This window comes from Chrysochloris asiatica, unplaced genomic scaffold, assembly GCF_000296735.1.
Source record: "Chrysochloris asiatica unplaced genomic scaffold, ChrAsi1.0 scaffold00021, whole genome shotgun sequence".
NCBI classification, from domain to species: Eukaryota; Metazoa; Chordata; class Mammalia; order Afrosoricida; family Chrysochloridae; genus Chrysochloris; species Chrysochloris asiatica.
The window spans coordinates 12,216,391-12,237,760 of record NW_006408539.1 but is presented as its reverse complement, the minus strand read 5'-3'; the positions used below and the strand labels follow the sequence as shown (position 1 = coordinate 12,237,760).

Here is a 21,370-nt window from a genome sequence, read left to right as displayed (position 1 = left end):
GATCAACTTTCTTTGGAAGGACATAACCCTGGATCTCTTTCAGTCAGTTGGCCAGATAAGTCTTCTAAGTTTCTTGATGTAGGGAAAGAATGCAAACGCTCCAAAATGGCCAACCTAAGCAAAGAGTTTACAAACAAGGAAACTCACTAATTAGGATATAAGAAAAACCGCTGTTTCTAGTGGTGGCCAGCTGGACAGCCAAGATTTTCTGCAGAGGGGTGTGGGCTAGGGTCTTTTTATATACATGTTGTTGTTGTTGTTAAAGTGCCGTCGAGTCGGTTCCGACCCATAGCGACCCTGAACAGGGTTTCTGAGGCTGTAAATCTTTACGGGAGCAGATAGCCTCATCTTTCTCCTGCGGAACCGCTGGTAGTTTTGAACTGCTGACCTTGTGGTTCGCAGCCCGATTCGTAACCACTACGCTACCAGAGCTCCTTTTTATATACATATGTATGACTAAATATGTATAACTAAAGTATAACTCGGCACTTAGCAACAACAACAATGTCAACTTAGACCATATCTCCTATCCGTTCCCAGATTGCTCCCATTATACATATACAGAAACTCTTGGTTCCCATACTTTAGTTATACATATGCTAGGAAGAGCAGACAGCCCTCTCCTCCTGCTAAGCATACCAAAACTCTGTTCTCCAGGAAGGGCAGGCAGCCAGGCACCTTGTGGCTTTCCTATCTTTTCTGTGTTCTGCATACCACCTTTAACTACCCTGCTGCATGAAACTTGTACACCCCATGATATAAAAAGACCCTAGCCCACGCCCCTCATGCAGAAAATCTTGACTGTACAGCTGGCCACCACTGGAAACAGTTGCTCTTTTCCTGGTTAGCAAGTTTCCTTGTGTGTAAACTCTGTTTTTCTGTAATAAACTAATGTTTCTTGGACTGACTCCTGGTTGCTTTTTCAGTCTCTCGATAACCACACATGCAGAAAGACTTTTCCTTCTGGTTTAAACCCAAACACTTGGCACAGACACTTGAGTGCTTCCAGCATTGCATCTGTTTGTTGAAACATCTTAGTTGGTATTCTTCCATTTCTGCAGTCTTGTTTTTCTCAATGTCTTCAACGCAGCCTGTGCCACTGGTTCTTTATCATATGCTACTGTTCAAAATGGTTGAAAGTCAACCAGTTCTTTTTGGTACCGTGACTCTATGGATACCTTCCATCTTCTTTTGATGTTTCCAGCTTCATACAATATTTTGCTCATAGAATGCTTCAGTATTGCAACTCGAGGCTGGAATCTCTTCTTCAATTATTTCAGCTTGAGAAATGCCCAGTGTGCTCTTCCTTTATGGTTTTCTAATTCCAAGTCTTTGCACACTTCATTATAATATATTACTTTGTCTTTTCAAGCCACCCCTTGAGATTTTCTAATTAGCTCTTTTATGTCATCATTTCTTTCATCCACTTTAGCTACTTGACCTTCAAGAGCAAGTTTCAAGCCTCTTCTGATATCCACTTTGGTCTTTTTTTCCTTTTTAATGACCTGTTGCTTTCTTCATGTATGATGTCATCCCACAGCTCATCTGTTCTGCATTCTTCATGCATAATGTTCCTGATGTCATCCCTCAACTTTTCTGATCTTCAGTCATTAGTGTTCAAAGTGTCAAATCTATTCTTGAGATGTTTTCTAAATTCAGGTGGGATGTACTTGTTAGCTCTTGTGAACTTGTTTTAATTCTCTTCAACTTCAACTTGCATAGAAGCAACTGATGGTCTGTCAGTCCCCGGTCTTGTTCTGACTGATAATACTGAGCTTCTCTACTGTCTCTTCCCACAGATGTAGCTAATTTGATTCCTATGTATTTCATCTGTTTAGTTGCCTTTTATGTTGTTGAAAAATGTATTTCCAATGAATAGTCTTACAACCTATTGTTTGGAAATACATTTTTGTATTCATTGGAAATCTATCATGCAATCTCAGTATCATATCTATCACCAAGGACATATTTTCCAAATGTCAATTCTTCTTTGTTTTCAACTCCTGCATTCCAATCACCAGTAATTATCAATGCATTTTGATTACATGTTTGATCCATTTCAGTCTTCTGAAATCGGTAAAAAAATCTTCAGTTTCTTCATCTTTGACATTAATTGTTGATGCATAAATTTGAATAATAGTCATATTAACTGGTCTTCCTTGTAGGTGTATGAATATTATCTGATCACTGACAAGCATTGTACTTCAGGATGGTGGTGGTGGTGGTGGTTATGTGCTGTGCAGTTGGTTTTGACTCACAGCGACCCTGTATAGGGTTTCTGACGCTGTAAATCTTTGCTGGAACAGAAAGCGTCTTCTTTCTCCTGTGGAACAGCTGGTAGTTTTGAACTGCTGACTTTGAATTTAGCAGCCCAACTCATAACCACTATGCTACCAGAGCTCTATGTACTTCAGGATAGATCTTGAAATGTTCTTTTTGATGATGGATGCAATGCCATTCCTCTTCAATTTGTCATTCCCGCTATGTAGTTGTCAGCTTCTAAATAACCAATACCATTCTATTTCAACCCACTAACCCTAGGATACCCATGTTTGTGTGTTACATTTCATTTTTACAACTTCAAAATTTTCTAGATGCATACTTCATATATTCAACGTTCTGATTATTAATGGATGTTTGCAGCTGTGTCTTCTCATTTGTTGTCATGCTACAACTACAAATGAAAGTCTTTAAAGCTTTAATTTAAAAACTAAACTGTATGCAGTATCCATTATGTCAAAGACTAATGCCTGAGGCCTACGACTGATCATTCTCTTTAGAATTCATAAGACTTTCCCCCAGAGGAAACCAAAACTCAGGTCCATTTCAATGCACTATTGCCATGGCTTCAAAACTTGGAAAGTTCTTGACATTGAATTTGGAGAGAGAGAGGTGAAAGATTACTGATGAATTCTGAGAAATCCTTGATTTCAACAACAAAATGTACCTAGCGCTGGACAGTCGGTGGACCACCTGCTCCCCATTTAAAATGTCCCAAACAGGCTGGTGGCACATAGTGTACTGACCCATGACTGGGATGTTTCTGGAAAGATTTCAATATTAACAGTTCACCTAATGAAAACTGGCCACTGAACTATCTTTATCACATCACCAGGGAAGTCTTTCTAACTAGCACTGTACTGGAAAGATTCAGGATAGCTAAGGAGGGCTGATGTACGGTCCCGAGGTCTGAAACCATCTGCCACCGAGCTCTTTCCGACTCACAGAGACTCTACAGGACAGAGAACTGCTCCTTAGAGTTTCCGAGACTGTAAATTTGTAGGGGAGTAAGCGGCCTCATCCTCATCTTTCTCTCGCCCCAGGTCTTGGGTTCCGGGAGTTCCTCCTCTAAAGTATTTTGAAAGGCAGGAGAAGAGAACGCTGGCATCCCTTTTCCCACGGAGCAGAGGATTGGAGAAGCGCGTGGAGACCTTAGGGCTCCAGGCCCCGCCCCCTGCCGTCTGGTCCCGCCCACAGGGCTCCGGATTTGGCGACTTCGGGCCTGGGAGACCGGGGGCGGGGCTCACCCCTTGCCCTCGGATCCCTCGGGCTCCGCCAATCAGCGAGCGCCCTGTTGGCCGTCCGCAGCCTCCTGCGCCCCTCCCCCTCCCGCCGGCCTCCGCGTCCCAGTATCCAAGATGGCGGGATCCAGGCGACGGGGTTGCCAGCCTAGAGTTCGGCCGTTTTTCTGCGCCCTGCTGCTGTCCATCAGTCGCTTCGTCGCGGGTGACGGCGCAGGAGGGGACCCTGTAGCTGCCGGTGCCGCGGGCACCCCGGCCGCGCTGCCACATCGTCGTTTCGAGTATAAATACAGCTTCAAGGGGCCGCACCTGGTGCAGAGAGATGGGACCGTGCCCTTCTGGGCCCACGCGGGGAGTAAGCTGGGCCGGGGGCGGGGGCCCGGGTCCCACCCTCCTCCCTCCTCTCTTTACCCTAGTGACCCGACGGCCCCGCTCAAGCCTCTGCGATGCCCATGCCTCTAGATCTCCCCGACCCGCACGCTTTCCTCCCCTGCCCCTAGAGTGTCTTCTCCGGGCGGCCCCCCTCTATTGCGTCGGCCCTGTCCGTGCGGTCCGGAGGTGTCCTGTTACTTCCTACACTTCAGCACCCACTTACCCGGGCTCTGGGCATCACGTTTCACTCTATCGCCACGTCTCTGGAGGACACGTTCCGCCCCGCCGGAGCTGCCCCCGGCCACCTCCTACAACCCTTGTCAGGTGTCCGCAGTGGTCCGAGCCCGGGTTAGAGTCAGTTGTCGTCTTTTTATGTCAGAAGGACCTTCTTAAACTGTTGGGACGAGTGTGTGGGCTTTGATCTTTTGTGTGAACTCATTTTATAACTTTACAGCCACACTCGTCCTTTTACTTGGTGGTGGTGGTTATGTGCGGTGGAGTTGGTTTCCGACTGATAGCGACCCTGTATAGGGTTTCCGAGGCTGTAAATCTTTACGGGAGCAGAAAGCCTCATCATTCTCCCGCGGAACAGCTGGTAGTTTCCAACTGCTGATCTTGCGAACGGTTCGCAGCCCCATTCGTAACCACTACTTAGGAGTGTATTTCTTGGTTGAGTTGTTTCTAAGCTCTGAGAATAAGAAAACCATTAAACCCTGAGACCTTCTCTTCTCTTTTTCTTTCTTTTTTTTGGAGAACGTGATATATAACCTGTGCATCGTGTTTTGTTGGCTCTGTGTATCTATTGGGCACATTTATAGATAAGAGAGACTTGCCGGAGCATTGATTCATGTGAAAGAAAACATTTGCAGGTTTCAGTGCTGATGTGTCAGTGCTGACTAAGGTTCAGCCTCAAGCACCTGGCATGCTGTCAGCTCTGATCAGTGACCATCAGATATCTGCCCTTTGGAACAAGTGACAAACACTTTTATGTTACTAGTTGCCATTGAGTTAATTCTGAGTCATGATGACTCCGTGTGCCTTAATAGGGGACAAGTAATTCCACCTTTGTTGTTGTACTCTTGGAGTTTTATATTTGTCATATATTTGAAACGGAGTCCTGATGTGGTGCTGTAGGATAAGCACTGGACCGCTAACCTCAAGGTGGGCCGTTCACACCCACCAGCCACTTCTGGGAAACCTGACACATGGTTGCTTTAAGTTGAAACTGACTCCATGGCACTTAAGTACAACAACATACTTGAAATAAAATATTCTATTTCTAGAAAGTGATTGCTGAATAGGTACCGTTGTTTTGGGAAGGGCTGTCTCACTGAAATTAATGTGTAATTAAATGGTATAACTGAATTGAACTTAATAACCAAGTCATTAAACGTTTGAAATAGAGTGCAATTATTTGTTACTCAACATTATCTGCCCACTCTCTGCAAGAGCATACTGGGGACATTTGTTATCAAGGTAACATTCTTTATGAACAAAGATACGATGCAAATAATACCAAACACATTTTTGTATTTTTTTTTTTTTTGAATGAACGAATGAAGGTGAACTTTTCAGCAATGGTGACAGATTTGGTCATGCATTTTCACTTTTTTCTTTAAATGTTTTATTGTGAATTATGTGACAGTTTACATGGGAGAACATTAGTTTTACATTCATCCTATCATATATCGTTTCATTGCCATGGTTACAATCCCCTCCATGCATCATCAACCAACAAAAGGGTATACCCCGCAAGCCTGCCCCCCTGACGTCAGCTCACAGCCCCTCTCCTTCTCTGGTTCTAGAGTCCCCAGCCACTCCATCTCTCCACGTCATCATCTCTGCCTCCATCTCTGGCATCACTGTTTCTCTGGGTAGGGTCCTGCTCTCCGCTCTTCTCCCTTGATGGTCCCAGGGCCCTCCGCTTCTAGACTGCAAAGTCAATCACTCCCCTCCTTTTACTACTACGTCTGCCTTTACATTTCCAACCTTCACAGTCAACCCTGATAGCAATTATTCAGTATTGTGCCACATGAGTGCTATCCCCATCTCCTTTCATCAGTCCCGCCCAGACATATTGGATACTACTCAGTGGAGATTCTACCTTCCTCTGCACCCTCTGGATCTAGGCTCCCTCTTGAAAACTTGTAAGCTAGTCACTTCTTGCCTTTGTAGCCCCCTCTAACCCCCATTTTGGGTAGCCAATGCCCAAGTTGCCCATCCCTGTCTACCCCGTGTATTGAGGGGGTGGGAATGATCCCTGCTGTAAAGCTTTATACTCTCTTTTGAGCTACTGCATCCATAGGTGTAGGTCTAGTTCATCAAATTGTGTCAGATTATTCTTTTTTTTCCCTCTTCTTTCTTCTTCTAGTTGAGTTCTAATCATCCAGCCTCTGAAGCCAGGTCAAGTGGGTATTTATTATCTGCAAGTGTGGGTGTTCTTGTGCATATGCCCTCTCTTATCAGCTAGACGCTTCACTCTCCACTCTAGTCCTCTGTGGCTATGTCACCGACTCTGGGCCCAGGAGTCCCCAGGTCTTGCCATACTGCTGGCCAACCAGGTCTCCATCCCCGTTCACAGGAGTCTATTGAACGTGGTAGGGTTTAGCTCGCAGCTTCATTGCTGTTTTTCCCTCACTTCCCCTTATCAGTGACCAACATGGTCACCAATCAGAGCATGTATTCCCATTAAGTCTTACTCTTGGAAGGGGGTTTGTCCTGAAGGGACCTACCACTTGCTCTGATGTCTCCTGGGCAAGCAACGTGCTTGTTCTTGTAGTAGTCAGTCAGACTGCTGTTATTTTGTATTTTTCCTGTCGGTGTTTCTTTCAAGCAGTATCTTTTGTTCTTCTAGCCGCTTCAGTGCCCATCTTTCCAAGTGAAGATTTCCCACCTCAAGAATCTAGATGGAGTTCAGGATTCCACCTATAGTCTTATATAATGCGGAGGCTCCACAGGAAGCCTCCTTCACTGGACACGTTGTAGCCCCTCACTTTGTTTTTAGTTGTTAAGTGCCATCGAGATAGTTCCGACTCATAGCGACCCTATGTAGAGTTTCCAAAGAGCCACTGGTGAATTTGAACCACCTTTCTGTCCAGTGCTTCAGCTCACAACGCCATACCAGGACTCAGTTTTCACTTTAGTGGCTCTCCATTGCCTGCCTGCGCCTGTCTCCTTTTTCTCCCTCTCCCTCACACACATACCGCATCAGCCAAGTAAGACTTCATCAACTTCTCAGATGGTTTACCTCAGTTCTCTTTACAGAACTGTAACCAACTAAACTGGTCTGCTGCAGGAATGTCAGGACAGGGTACCTCCGTGAATTAAAATCTCCCGACTAGACTGACTGACTGTGAAGTCATGGGGGCAGTGGTGGTTTAGTGGTAGGCTGCTTCCTTCCAGGAGGGAGAAGTGGGTTTGCTTCTTAACAGTACATCTGAGGTGCAGCCGCTGCCTGTCTGTCAGTGTAGGCTTGCTAGTTGCCATGGTGCTGAGTAGGTTTTAGTGGAGTTTCCAGACTAAATCAGACAAGGAAGAAATGCCTGGTGATCTGCTTCCAAAAAACTCACCAGTGAAAACCCTGTGGATCGTAATTGTCTGACTCCATTTTCATGGGATCGCCTTGAGTCAGGGACCAACTTGACAGCAGCTAACAGCCACAGTTTTAGCCTTGACTTTTCTGTCTTCTGACTCCATTAATGTCTCCTCATTTGATTGTTACTATAATTTTTTCAGAGTCTTGGCGTGGTGCTGTAGGATCAACACTTGACAGCTAACCACAGGTCAGCAGTTCAAACCTACCAGCTGCTCCTTGGAAATCTTAAACGTAGTTGCTATGAGTCAGAATTGACTCGGTAACAACTTAAAAACTATATTCTTAGTCACATTGATTGCTTTTCCCCTTTCATTTTGATCCGAGATCCATTACTAAAAACAGTAGAAAAAGAGAGATCTTTAACGTCAAGTTTAATCGTGACCAGCCAATTTTTGTTCCAAATTAGCACCAAATCTATACTTCTCTTTCTTAATCTCTAATGTCTACAGTGGAGTCCTGGTGTGGCGCTGTGGGCTAATGTGTCAGACTGCATAGTCATTTGAGCAGCAGGGTTGGTGGTTCAAGCTCACCAGCTGCTCCTTGGAAACCCTATATAGGTTCACTATGGGTCGGAATCAACTCAATGGCACTTAACAACAACGTCTTCAGTACTCTCAGCACAAACCCGTGAGTCCAGAAGGGCAAAATATGATAACAGTCTATAATAATCCTTTATCACTTTCAAAGTTCATTCACCTCCATTGTCTGATTTGAGCCTTAGTAGGCAAGGCAGGCATTACCTGTTTCATAAATGAAACGCTGACGTTCAGAAAAATTAAGCTTCTTGAAAAAGATTTCTCATTATTGTTAGGTGCCACCAAGTCAATTTTTCTGACCTATCCTCTTCAGGCAGCAGATGCCTAGTACATTTAGTAGAATAGAACTCAGAGCTGCATCTTCTGATTCTGTGTCCCAAGGTCTATCCATGATGCCCTGTGTGCCTCCCACCCTCCCTCCCCCATCCGAGTGAAGATGATGGTAACAAACAATGGCCGGTGTTACTAAAGTAGCTAAAGTTTCCTGTCATTTTCATTGGCGGTTCAAGCCCACCAGCCCTCGGAAACCCTATACAGGATTGCTATGAGTCAGAACCGACTCAACAGCACGTAACAACAGTAGCAATAATGTGATTATACAGCTATTTCCCAGCATGGATGTTAGCGCTGGTTAATGTCTGAGTGAATATGCTAGAGTTGCTCAAATTTTAGAACTGAGTGGTACTGTAATGGTTTTAGTCCAGTTATTGAAGGATTGTTGTTGTTGTTGTTAGGTGCCATCAAGTCAGTACCGACTCATAGCAACCCTGTGCACAACAGAACAAAACACTGCCTGATCCTGGGCCAACCTCACTACTGTTGCCACACTTGAGCCCATTGACGTTGCCACTTTGCCAATCCGTCTCGCTAGGGGTCTTCCTATTTTTCTTTGACCCTCACCTTACCAAACAAGATATCCTTCTCCAGTGACTGGTCCCTCCTGACAATATGTCCAAAGTATGAGAGACAAAGTTTGGCCATCTTGGCCTCCAAGGAGCACTCTGGCTGCACTGTTTCCAACACAGATCTATTGGTTCTTTTGGCACCCATGGCACTTTCAATATTCTCCTCCAACACCATAACTCAAAAGCATCAATTCTTCTCCAGCCTTCCTTATTCACTGTCCAGCTTTCACATGCATATGAGGTTATTGAAAATACCATGGTTTGGGTCAGGAGCACCTTAGTCCGCAAGCTGATATCTTTGCTCTTCAATACTTTAAAAAGGTCTTGGATTGGAGGATTAGCTAACATTTATCCAACCATTGTTGTTGTTGTTAGGTGCCATCGAGTCGGAACCAACTCATAGCGACCCCATGCACAGCAGAATGAAACAATGTCTGATCTTGGGCCAACCTCACTACCGCTGCCACACTTGAGTCCATCAATGATGCCACCTGGCCAATCCATCTCATTAGGGGTCTTCTTCTTTTTCTCTGACCCTCCACCTTACCCAGCATGACATCCTTCTCCAGCGACTGTTTCCTCCGGACATATCCAACCATATGTACACATTTATATAGGCACTTGGACTCCTGGTATGGTGGTGCAGGATAATGCACTGAACCGCAAGGTCATTTAGAACCAGAAGTTCATCGGTGGTTCAAGCCCACCAGCTGCTCCTTGAAAACCCCTATACAGGGTTGCTATGAGTTGGAACCGACTCAACAGCACTTAACAACAACAACATATAGGCACTTAAGAAGCCCTGATATAGGCTGTAGGATAAGCTCTGGACTGCTAACCACAAGGTCGTCAGTTCAAAACCAAGAACTGCTCTGATGGAGAAAGATGAGACTTTCTGCTCCTGTTAAGATTTACAACTTTGGAAACCCTGTTACAGGGTCACTATAAGTCAGAATTGACTTTATGGCAGGGCTTTGGTGTGGCTTTTGGATGTTGCTGTTAAGTTGCTTCTGATTCATAGTGACCCTGTATAGGATTTCCAAGGAGTGGCTGGTGGTTTTGAACTGCCAACCTTGTGTTTAAATGTCTCTGAAGTTAGGTAAGGTCATACAGCTATTGAGTAGTGGTCCAGGGACTGAAGCCCAGACATTCAGTTCAGACCACCGCTTGGGGCTCACTAGTATCTTTGAGAATTTGATGAAACAGAAGAAGTGTGTTGGCCTTCTCTCCCTAGGAGAGTGTACAAAGGCACAAAACTTTGCATCTAGTATTTGGGGTACTTAGGGAAGTGATCAAGCGTAGCACCTTCACTTTACAGGTGAACCTGGAGTCCTGGTGTGGCTCATTGGAAGCATAGTGTGGGGTCACTGTGAGTAGGAACCGACTCAAGGCATTTAATAACAAAACAACATTTGGTGAACCCAAGAGAGTAAGAATTATTTGCTTAAAGTCACACAAGCTGAGCTGAAACTAGGAACACATTCTTTGCCCTTTCTAATTGTTGTAAACTGGTAAAAAGCATGACAGTTGTAAAGAAAACAATATGCACATTATTTTTGAGGTTTTTAAAAAATAATATGAGAATCAGATTGTTGGCTTGCCTTTCAAGCCATCATTTCTTCCCTGTTACCCTTTGACTTTTCAGGGTATAGTTGTATCTTTAATCCTTGTGCAGAGATATTTCACTGTTAAAGGATAAGGGGTGGGAGGGTGTTAGAAAGCCTAAAGTTCAAAAGTTAGAACTGCTAACATGAAATTTTTTCTGAACAAGCTAAAACCAGATCCTGCAGGTTAATGAAGCCGTTCGGTGATGATTTGTTGAGTTTTCCCTAATTTTAACTTAAAGGCATTTTCCTCTATTTTTGCTCTAGATGCAATTCCAAGTTCAGACCAAATTCGAATAGCACCGTCTTTAAAGAGCCAAAGAGGATCCGTGTGGACAAAGGCCAAAGCCGCCTTTGAGAACTGGGAAGTAGAGGTGACTTTTCGCGTCACTGGAAGAGGTCGGATTGGAGCTGATGGCCTGGTATGATAACTTCCTTAATTTAGAGAGTGCTTGTCAACACGGGTACCAGGACTTTCTGATGGTTCCTTGTTGTGTGTTTACAGGCAATTTGGTACACCGAAAATCAAGGCTTTGAGGGCCCCGTGTTTGGATCAGCTGATATGTGGAATGGTGTTGGAATATTTTTTGATTCTTTTGACAATGATGGAAAGGTATATGTAATTGTTGAAACAGTTGTTTTCTTTAATAAATTAGGCTGTGAGAAATCTAGCTAATTTAGCAGTTTAAAAATGGGAATTCCCCACACTATATTTTAATATAGGATTAATCTTTATATAACTGGGATTTTGCAAATTTAAAGATATAAGTGGCTTCAGAAAGTTCTTTTTTTTTTTTTTAAATTCCATTTTTCCATGAACTTTTGGAGGCTCCTAACTGAGAGTGTATGCAGTTTGTTTGTCATGCACCAACTTGAGATCCAGGTGTCCTAACTCCCAGCACTTTGCTGAGACCCTCCACCTCTTGGTAGTTACGGGGTCCTTTGGACCGAGGCAGTGAACTGGGAGGGATTCGAACACTATAGCAGCTGGCTTTTATGTGAAAACTAGTATTGGCTCACATACAAGGGTGAAGTCAAAAAGTTTTGCTCCCAGGGTTCCAGTTCAGACAGGCATGGGCCTATTCCAATCAAAACATGTGTAACTATGTCTCTCTGACGGCTGCAGACATGTTCTCTCAGTGATACACGTGTCTCAGTCTCATTAGGGTGCCTTTAATAAAAACACATCGCACAAGGATAGGAGAGCTCACAGAACTGATCTCTCCTTCAGTATCTTAAGCAAGATGCATCGATTTACCAGTACGATCCAGACAGCAAGGTTCAGTCAAAACAACGATTTCCAAGAGGATCTGTTAGACCAGCTACATTCATAGTAGAGAGGTCAGCTCAGAAAGTTACGGTGACAGTTTTTACATTCCAGAGAGACGGTCTGGCTAGGTTTTCTTGGATAGCACAGGGTGACCATGGGGGCTTAGGGGGAGGAAGTTTTAAGAAAATTAAAAACTGCGTTGGTGAGAAACATGCCAGCCAAGTTTGAGAACTGTTCTCCATCCTGACAATGCACCTGCTCATTCTTTGAGGGTAGTCAGGGCTGTCCTACAAGACTTCCCTTGGGGGACCTCATCCCGTGCACCGTACAAGCCTGATCTTGCCCTTCAGACTTCTTTTTATTCCCCAACTCAAAGCACATTTAAAAGGAATACGATTTGAATCCCTCAAGGATGCCACAACTGCCATTTTGATGTGTTCTAAATCAAAGAGCACAGAATTCTTTCAGGAGGAGTTGTTGTTGTTGTTGTTAAGTGCCATGGAGTCGGTTCCGACTTATAGCGACCCTGCACAGGGTTTCCGAAGCTGTAAATCTTTACCGGAAAAGAAAGCATCATCTTTCTCCCACAGAGCAACTGGTAGTTTCGAACTGCCGACTTAGGGGTTAGCAGCCCGATTCGTAACCACTTCGCTACCAGAAGAGGGGTTAGGGAACTGGAAACACTGTCTTCAGAAGTGGATATACCTAAATAAAGGCTGTATTGAGAACAATCGCTTCACATTTTGTAGTTTTGTTTAATACAGCGTTCTGTGATTTTTGTAGCATTACTTTTTTACTTACCCTCATATTAATGTTTCCTTTGATCAGGCCAGTTTCTCTGATGGTCAGTCCCCAAACGTCTAAGAACGAAATGTACTCCCATGTTAGAAGCCTGTGGTGACCTGTGCTTCAGCAACCCTAAGATTGTGGTCTTTGCTTGAACTGGTGGTTGCTTCTTAGAGGTCACCAGCAGCAATTTGAAGAGAACTTGAAATTAGTAACTCCTTGGAAGCCAAGGCTAATCATGCTTCTATTACAAAACCATAGCAACACCACTGCCATCCAGTCAGTTCTGACTCACAGTGGTCTGATAGGACAGAGTGGGACTGCTCCGTCAGGGTTTCTGAGACTAAACCTTTATGGGAGCAGACAGCCTCATCTTTCTCTCAGGGAGAGGCTGATGGGTTGAACGCCCAGCTTTGTGTTAAGCCAGACAACATGTAACCCACTGTGCCACCGGTGCTCCCTTTTCCCCCACGCCCCACACTTGTGCCAAGCGCAGGTGTGCTCTCAGATTTGGGTAGTTTATTCCAGACTGTGAGTCCCTTGTGGTTGGAGTGGTAAGTGACTTTCAGATGTCTGTTTTGTTTAGTTTTTGTTTTTTAATAAACAGAAACCTGTACCATTGATACCAGTTATTTTAGAATTTTAGGGCCTAGCATTTAAGAAACCTTAAAGCACATCAGAATGACTTAGAATTCTTGATCTCAGGATTTTAAAACAAAGCATTCTGTTTATTTTTAGAAAAATAATCCTGCTATCGTAATTATAGGCAACAATGGACAAATCCATTATGACCATCAAAAGTAAGTGCGTTTTGCATTATTCTTGATTGCATCTTCTTTTTGGAAACCTTAGGAAATATTTTGTTACAAATCTGAACACTTTCCAAGCGAAGTAAGGTACTTCTTTTTCTTAAGATGGGTTTTTTAATTTGGTGGAAAAGTCTTACTTTCATTTGGTTCTGTTTTAAAGTTTTTTCTGTGGACCTTCTCAGTTTTCAAACCTAATGTTTTACTTAAACTGCAAATACATAATAATAATTTTTAAATCGTTGTAAAAATACATCTGGTACAGCATTTGCCGCCTCAGCATTTTCAGGTGTGTAAGTTAATGATGCCTGTTACATCAGTCATGCCATGCTGTCGTCACACATAATCATTGCCAGACTTCTCATCACCCCAAACCGAAATCCACTGCTTCCCAAACAGCTGCTTACCCCTTCCTCCTCCATCCCATCCACCCTGTTATTGTTGGTAAGTGCCGTCGTGTTGGTTCCAACTCAGCGACCCCGTATAGGGTTTCCAAGGTGCAGGTGGTGGGTTTGTGGTTTGCAGTCCAGTGCTGATCCTTCAGTGCCACACCAGGAGGCCGTCCACGCTAGTAACCAGTAATAAACTCTGTTCTTTAACATCTGCCTTTTACTTCATACACACAAGCTGAACAATTGAAGTGTACGATGATTTTGAAGGTTCATAACATTCCTGGCTATGCATCTTTGTTAAAGTGAATTGATCACCCAGTTCAGAGTTTTGACCAAACTGATGAGTCAGCCATTTAAGCCACTTAATTAACCTGGTTCCAACTCATAGGAAGCCCAGGTACAGCAGAAGGATGCACTGCCTGGCCTACACCAGCCTCACAACCAACCTTAGTATTTACTGCTTGCTGTACTTAAACCTCAGTGGTCACAGAGCTGCTCAGGGGTTCACTATATTTATAATGTGCATGAGTTTGGTATCTGTGGGTTTTGCTTTCTCATTACGGTGGGAGAAATGAACTTTGTAGTTAATCAGTGAACTGTGGAACAATGCAGGTTCCCTAGCTATCTGGAAGTGGAGAGTCCCTGTGAAACCTTTTGTAGACACAATGGAGTAAAGAGAAGAAGCAGTTAACATACATTTATACGGGGAACATTTTGATCATTCTTGGACCTAAAAAATAACCTACCAAATCATACCAAGTAATACATAAACCCTAAAATAACACTATGTGTAGCGTTCACAGACACAGTTCAAAGCTCTGGCAACTTGAAGCTGAGATGCTAAGTGTGGTTCCCAGGGGAGGAGCCTCAGTGAGGCGCTCACTGCCACATTAATGACTTGCACTAGTTTCTTTTTCTCCTTTTATATTTAAAGAGAAGAGCCTCCAATTACGGTCGGTTAGTAAACACAGGTGCTATTGCAGGTCTCTGATAAAAGCAAAGTGGCATAGAGTGGGGCTGCCTTTACTCACACATGCTTCTGTTTACTCATTGCTGCCCTGATGGTTGGAGTCCTGGTGTGGCGCTGTGGGTTAATGCGCCAGACTGCAAAGCCTTTCCAACTGCAAGGTTGGCAGTTCAAACTCACCACCGGCTCCTCGGAAACCCTATACAGGGTCGCTATGGGTCAGAACCGACTTGACGGTACTTAACAAACAACAACCCTGATGGTTTTGCGCCCTGCCTGTTCATGACCACCACCACATAGCTCAAAGTAAAGGCACCTGTCACGCTCCTTTAGCTGCGACTTCAGTTGAATTGAAGGGGAAGGCTTCAGGGTCTGCGTTGTGAAAAGCGGGGGGCTGTTTGTGCCCTCGCTGGAGTGCTTCTGCCCTGGTCTCCTGCAGATGGCTGGAGCTCCCACCAGTGTGCCGGGGAGCTGTGGCTTCTGCGGTGACCCAGCATTCTGCATTCTGACAGCCGTCACGACAAGAGTACATGCCCACTCCGTGACTTTGGAATGCTTCATGTGAAATATCCCAAAACTTTGTATTAACTTGGTATTACAAGGGGTTTCAAAAAGCTCACGGAAATAGAGCTGAAGGTTAATGTGATTTTCCCACAAATTATTTTAACCCCTCTCCTATGTTAATAGTCCCCAACAGTAACATTTTAAATGATGGATTTTAAAGTATTGAACTACTTTCTTAAGTTTGTTCTTTGTTCTCCTTTCTTGCATACTACAGTGATGGTACCGATCAAGCTTTAGCAAGTTGCCAGAGAGACTTTCGTAATAAGCCCTATCCCGTCCGAGTAAAGATTATATATTACCAGAAAACATTGACGGTAAGCAATACGCCTTTAGAGATAATCGGTCAACAGTATCTTCTGATATTACTTATTTTGACTAATTAATCGACCACTGGGCATTGCTTGTAGGGTCAGTCCAAGAACAGGTGGACTCGGAGCCTGGTGGAAGTGGTCATCTAGAGCAGGTTCACGTTTAGCCAGTAAATGTGGAAGCACCCCATTCTGGGCTGGGCCTTGGGTGCCTGTGTAGTCCTTCAGAGAGGCATGCTGTCAGTCAGAAACTGCTCAGGAATCATGGGGTTAGGACCCTGTAGCTGCCATGTGGGCGTGGGGTCAGGCAGGAGCGGTATCTCTGAGCTGAGCTGTGCTCTCCATACAGGGACTGTTCTAGTCAGAAAGAAAGTAGGGTGCAGGGCCTTGAGAGAAACTGTAATATTGTGGATGGGGGTGAAGTAGTTTGGAGGAGGTTTGAAGAAAGCAACGTTGAAAGGTTGTCAGTAACAGGCTGTGAATGGTCACATGGAATATGACCTGTTGAGAGCAGCATGGAGACTGGTAAGCAGGAAAGTGAAATGCTCTGATTTAGGGAGATAGCGGGGCAACAGCGTTCTTGTAATGGTGTTTGTAAATGACACCAAGGGGTAAGGTTATATTCCTGAGTCTTACAGGCCAGGCATGTAATGGTGTTTGTTACATGATGTGAAGTTTCTCTTTAAGCCTTTCACCAGCCCTGTGAGGTAGGAATCTCCCTTTTATATGTGGGGAAGTTGGATATGGGAAATTTTAAGTAACTTGGACTGTCTCAGACCAAATAAAGAACAGAACTGTGCTTTGTCCCCATCTCTTACCTTAACTGCAAGAGCCCACCTGTGGTCTGGAGTGAGGTAGTGGCAGTTAGGAGAGGAGAGGGGGCAGAATTGGAGACTGCAGAACTTAACACCAGCCTTCCTGGGGGAGAGGAGTAGAGACGGTTGTGGAGCCAAGTTCTGGCCGAATGGATGAATATTGGTACCAGTAGCTTCTCAGGTCCCGCAGTGCACCACGTGCACCTCATTTGTGAAAGCTTGCCAACAAATCAGTTCCAACTGAGCAACTTTTTAGGACAGAGAAGGGCTCCAGGGAACGGCTGGTAGGTTCAAACCCCAACCTTTCACTTAGTAGCTAAGTACAAACCACCGTGCCAGTGGGGCTGCTTCCATGGGCCTCATGGTCTGTAATGTTGAACACCTGTGAGGTGCTCAGGAAACGTTCACCAAATAGCACACCCTCAGCTCATCCAGTGTTCACACTGCAGGAAGGAGGAAGGGGGCCATAGGGCTGCTGGCGGGGGACGCAAGGGGTGCTAGCTGTTACAAGTGCTTAGCTTTGGGCTGAAACTGGAAGATGGATAACAAATGTTGTCGGTGACCTCATGGAGGAGAGTTCCCCAGGGGTCATGTTGTGCCCAGGCTTTACAGTTACTGTCCCAGCATGTGGTCTCTGTTGTTTGTTGTTTGTTGCCATCAAGTTGATTGTGACTCGTGGCCACCCAGAACTGCTCCGCAGACGTTTCAAGGCTGTGACCTTCAGAAGCAGATCCCTGGGCCTGTCTTCCCAGTTTTCTTTGGATAGCTTCCTAACTCATAGTACAGTAAATATGCCTCCCCCTTTTAAAAATAATTACACCTCGACAATAACACTCCTAGTGGATTTTCAATTTGTTGGGATTCAAGGTAAAAAGTTTGAAGAGTTGAAGGTTTTTATTGTTGAAGTTAGAGTATGATTAACTTTATTTTTGTACTCAGGCAAATCTTTTAGGATTGTTGATTCTTATCTGAAAGATGATGTAGGGGAGGACCAGTTACAAAAGATGTCAACTGACAAAGGAACATTACTGGTTACTGATAAAAAGATATAATAATTTTTTAAATGATAGGTGATTTAGAATATTTGGTAGGAGTTCACACGTTTGCATTCTGCTTTCTATAGACAGTAACTCTTCACGTTGACAAAAGGCATTTTATTCTGTTATCGACACATTGAACAGAGTACTGTAGTGTCTTGCCTGTGTGGGTCCGAGTCAGGGATAAACTGAATCTGTAAGGAGTCATACCAGCACCCGTGCTGTGGTGTCATGCACCCTCTCCGTTTGCTCCCACTGTATCCCAGGGACTAACTTAGGGATTGGTGACTGGGTTGTTAGAAATGACAGGCATTGAAGATGGTAGCCCACTGCTTGACTGAGGTAATGAAGAGTACACACGTATCAGGTAGAGAGAATTTCAAGCTCTCTGGATAAAATGATCCGGGCCATTACGAGGTCACGCTGCATCCCACAGAGTAGTCGTGTATATATCGTATTAGTTTTTTCATTTTCTGTCCTTCCTGATGATCTGACCTGATGCTTCTCCTGTCTCCATGCTAACATGGTGAAAGTCTACATCACCCCAATAAGTAATGAAGAGGAGCTGACTGCTTCTCAGCCAGCTCTTCACACTGAAACAGAGAGATGTGTTGAAGCTGTGGGTTAGCTCTGTCACCGGGCCTCTCAGAACCATCCAGAGACAGCAGTTGTGGCCCCCTGAGTCTTCTGAAGAGAAAGTGAGCTGTAGTCTGTTTTAGAAAGGTTTTCATCGAGAGTTGTTCAACTTTTTTGCTTCATAGTACTTGTTGTTGTTGTTGTTAAGTGCTGTTGAGTTGGTTCAGACTCATAGCAACCCTGCATAGGGTGTCTGATGAGCACCTGGTGAGTTTGAACTGCCAACCTTGTGATTCAAAGCTGATCCTACAGGGCCACAACAAAATGCATAGTGAGCAAAAACAGTTTCTTGAGTGAAATACCTTGTTGTAAATGAATGAGGTTATGTGTTATGTGAGAGATTTTACCCTTCCTAATCATGAGAGAAAACGGAGCTTTCGGGCAGTTGATTATTAAATAAAACAGTGCTGACTAGTATTAATTGTAAAACTGAATAGTTGTAGTCATAAAATTGAAGTTGTATTATTGAATGTCGTCGTCATTAAACTGGCTGATTGCAATTCAGTTTACAATGTCTTTTGTAAAAGCTATCACCATGGTATGTCTTTCTAGGTCATGATCAATAATGGCTTTACACCAGATAAAAATGATTATGAATTTTGTGCCAAAGTGGAAAACATGATTATCCCTGCACAAGGGCATTTTGGAATATCTGCTGCTACAGGAGGCCTTGCAGGTAAATCTTGTTTTTAATATCAGACGTCTTGTGGATTGAGTTTCACTGGAAGTAGGTTTGTCTGAGAGACACAGAGACGTGTTACTTTTAACCTTTGATGAGTAGTTTGGAACCTTTTAGTAGTTAGGGTACCAGTCTTTGGCTCTGTGGGAGGAAAGAGCTGTTTGGGGTCTCAACTTCAAAATGTTATGATTTTTCTGTAGGTGGTAATAAATGAAGTTATCATTTGATGTTAATACTATTTTGTGTTGTAGTTTAAACTGTTTTCAGATATCTGGATAGTTCCTTACAACACCCAGAGAGGGCGGACAGGTTGTCTTGTCCCCTCGTAGATGAGCCCGCCAAGTCTTAGAAACGACTTCCTGCAGCTCATGCAGTCAGGGATTGTCGGGTGGACCTGCACTCTGCTCCATCACCCTGCTTCTCAGATGGGCTCTAAAGATCAGTGCGCAGCAGAAACAAATGATCTGTACTTTGGATGTGGCTAGTAGAATTGGCATTTTAGTTCCATATAAATGAGGTTTGTTCTACTGGATCCTGTTTCCAGCTTAAGCAACTTGAGATGAGTTTAAATTTGTATATGCTGTTGTTGTGAAGTGCCATTGAGTCAGTTCAGACTCATAACGACCCTGTATAGGGTTTCCAGGGAGCAGCTGGTGGGTTTGAACCGCTGACCTTGCTGTTGGCAGTCCAGGGCTGGTCCTCCAGCACTGCACCACACTCAGTTGTTAGTATCTGCTGTGTGAGGGAAACACACACGGATGATGTGGAGGTAGTGTCACCGTATCAGCTAAGCCGTGTGAATCGGAAGGGAACAGTGGCCGCCGGGTCACCGTGTAAAGTGAGGCAGAAGTGTCAGTGCTGTAAGAAAGGGTCCGAGACAGACAGGTGCATGGAATCCTGGGAGAGCAGGCTTTTGTCCCATTGGCTCAGCCATAAGCCATCAAAGAGGTGCCAGGGTTGAGTGTGGGCTTGTTTTGACCACTCATTTGCTTGTTCCTTTGTGTTTGTTAAGTGCTGTTGAGTTGGTTCCAGCTCATAGTGACCCTGTGTAGATTTCCAAGGCTGTTCAAGGTCACTGGTCGCTCCTTGGAAACCCTATACAGGGTCGCTATGGGTCGGAATCAACTTGATGGCACTTAACAACAAGTCTTTATGGGAGTAAAGTGGAGCAGGTAGTGGGCACAAAGCCCCAATCTTGTGGTTAGTAGGTTAGTGCTTATCCTCTAGCACCACTGTGCTCCCTGTTCATTTCCTTGTTGTTACGTGCCTTCGAGTTGGTTCCGACTCCTAGCGACCCTGTATGGGGTTTCTGAGGAGTAGCTGGTGGGTTTGAAGTGCTGACCTTGTGGTTCGCAGTCCAGGACTGATGCTACAGCACCATCCCAGGAGTCCTGTTCATTTTCTTAGAAGACGTTTATTAAATGTGTTATATGTTCAACTGTAGGATAAGCACTGTACTGTTAACTACAAGGTCGGTGGTTCAGACCCACCAGCCACTCCTTGGAAACAACAAGGTTGTTTTGAGTCGGAATCAACTCGACAGCACATAACAATAGTAACATGTTCAGCACTGCTAAATGGTCGGGTTTGTGGTTTCTGGAACTGGATTTTAATTCTCTTTAAAGATTTCTCATGGAAATCTTCCAGATGAGGATCATCTATACCAAATTAAGAGCTAATTTTTGTTCTCTACATTAATTATTTTTTAAGGCAATAAAGAACTATAAGCTAAATTCACAACTGTTAAAACTGTAACTATTACATTGCATTCTTTTCTAGACTGTTTTTCTTTTTTCTTGTCTAGATGACCATGATGTTCTTTCTTTTCTGACTTTCCAGCTGACTGAGCCTGGAAAAGAACCAGTACGTAGACACATTTTTCCAATAAGTTTGTTTTCATGGCACGGTCTCATGGTTGAGATTTAGGAAGACTGACCCCGATTTGGCCCGTTGCTGCCGATTGCTGCCATGGGGTTTCTGCAGGTCACTTCGCCCCGTGACTTGGGTTTCCCTAGGGATGAAAGAACCGGGTCTGCCCTGGGGTAAGCGATGCAGTGCACCTGGAGCGAGAACTCAGTAAGGGGTACTGCTTGTTGTTGTTGTTGTTGTTAATAGTAAGAGTCCTTGGCTATGATTTTAGTGAGAGATAACATAACTTTTCATCTGGTGATGGAGTGCAAGCATACCTCGTTTTGTCACGTACTACTGTAGTTCACAGACACTGCGTTTCCCATAAATTGAAGGCTGTGGCAACCATCCAGTAAGTCTTTTGGAGCCATTTTTCCAACAACGTATGGTCGCTTCATGTCTCTGTGCCACATCTTGTCAATTCTCACAATATTTCAAACATCTTCCTAATACTGTTGCACACATAGCAGACTGCAGTGTAGTATAAATGTTCTATGCACTGGGAAACCAAAAGTGTGTAAGACTCACATTATTGCAATACTTGCTCATGTGGTGCTCTGGGAGCAGACCCGCAAAACTGCTGTGTGCCTTCAGTTAAAGTAAGGAAACAAATATATACTGAAGTATCTTACTCATGTGCCTTCAGTTAAAGTAAGGAAACAAATATAT

The 21,370-nt window shown here is 44.2% G+C and overlaps 1 protein-coding gene across 1 annotated transcript in view; it reads left to right on the top strand.

Annotated features, from left to right (window-relative positions):
• The first annotated feature begins 3,638 nt into the window (after positions 1–3,638).
• Positions 3,639–21,370, top strand: part of LMAN1 (lectin, mannose-binding, 1) — a 29,782-nt gene continuing 12,050 nt past the window's right edge. The window contains exons 1-7 of the mRNA XM_006837529.1: positions 3,639–3,876; positions 10,801–10,955; positions 11,039–11,146; positions 13,328–13,389; positions 15,533–15,632; positions 18,667–18,790; positions 20,598–20,656. Coding sequence (XP_006837592.1) covers positions 3,639–3,876; positions 10,801–10,955; positions 11,039–11,146; positions 13,328–13,389; positions 15,533–15,632; positions 18,667–18,790; positions 20,598–20,656 — 846 coding nt within the window. The remainder of the gene's footprint in view (positions 3,877–10,800; positions 10,956–11,038; positions 11,147–13,327; positions 13,390–15,532; positions 15,633–18,666; positions 18,791–20,597; positions 20,657–21,370) is intronic.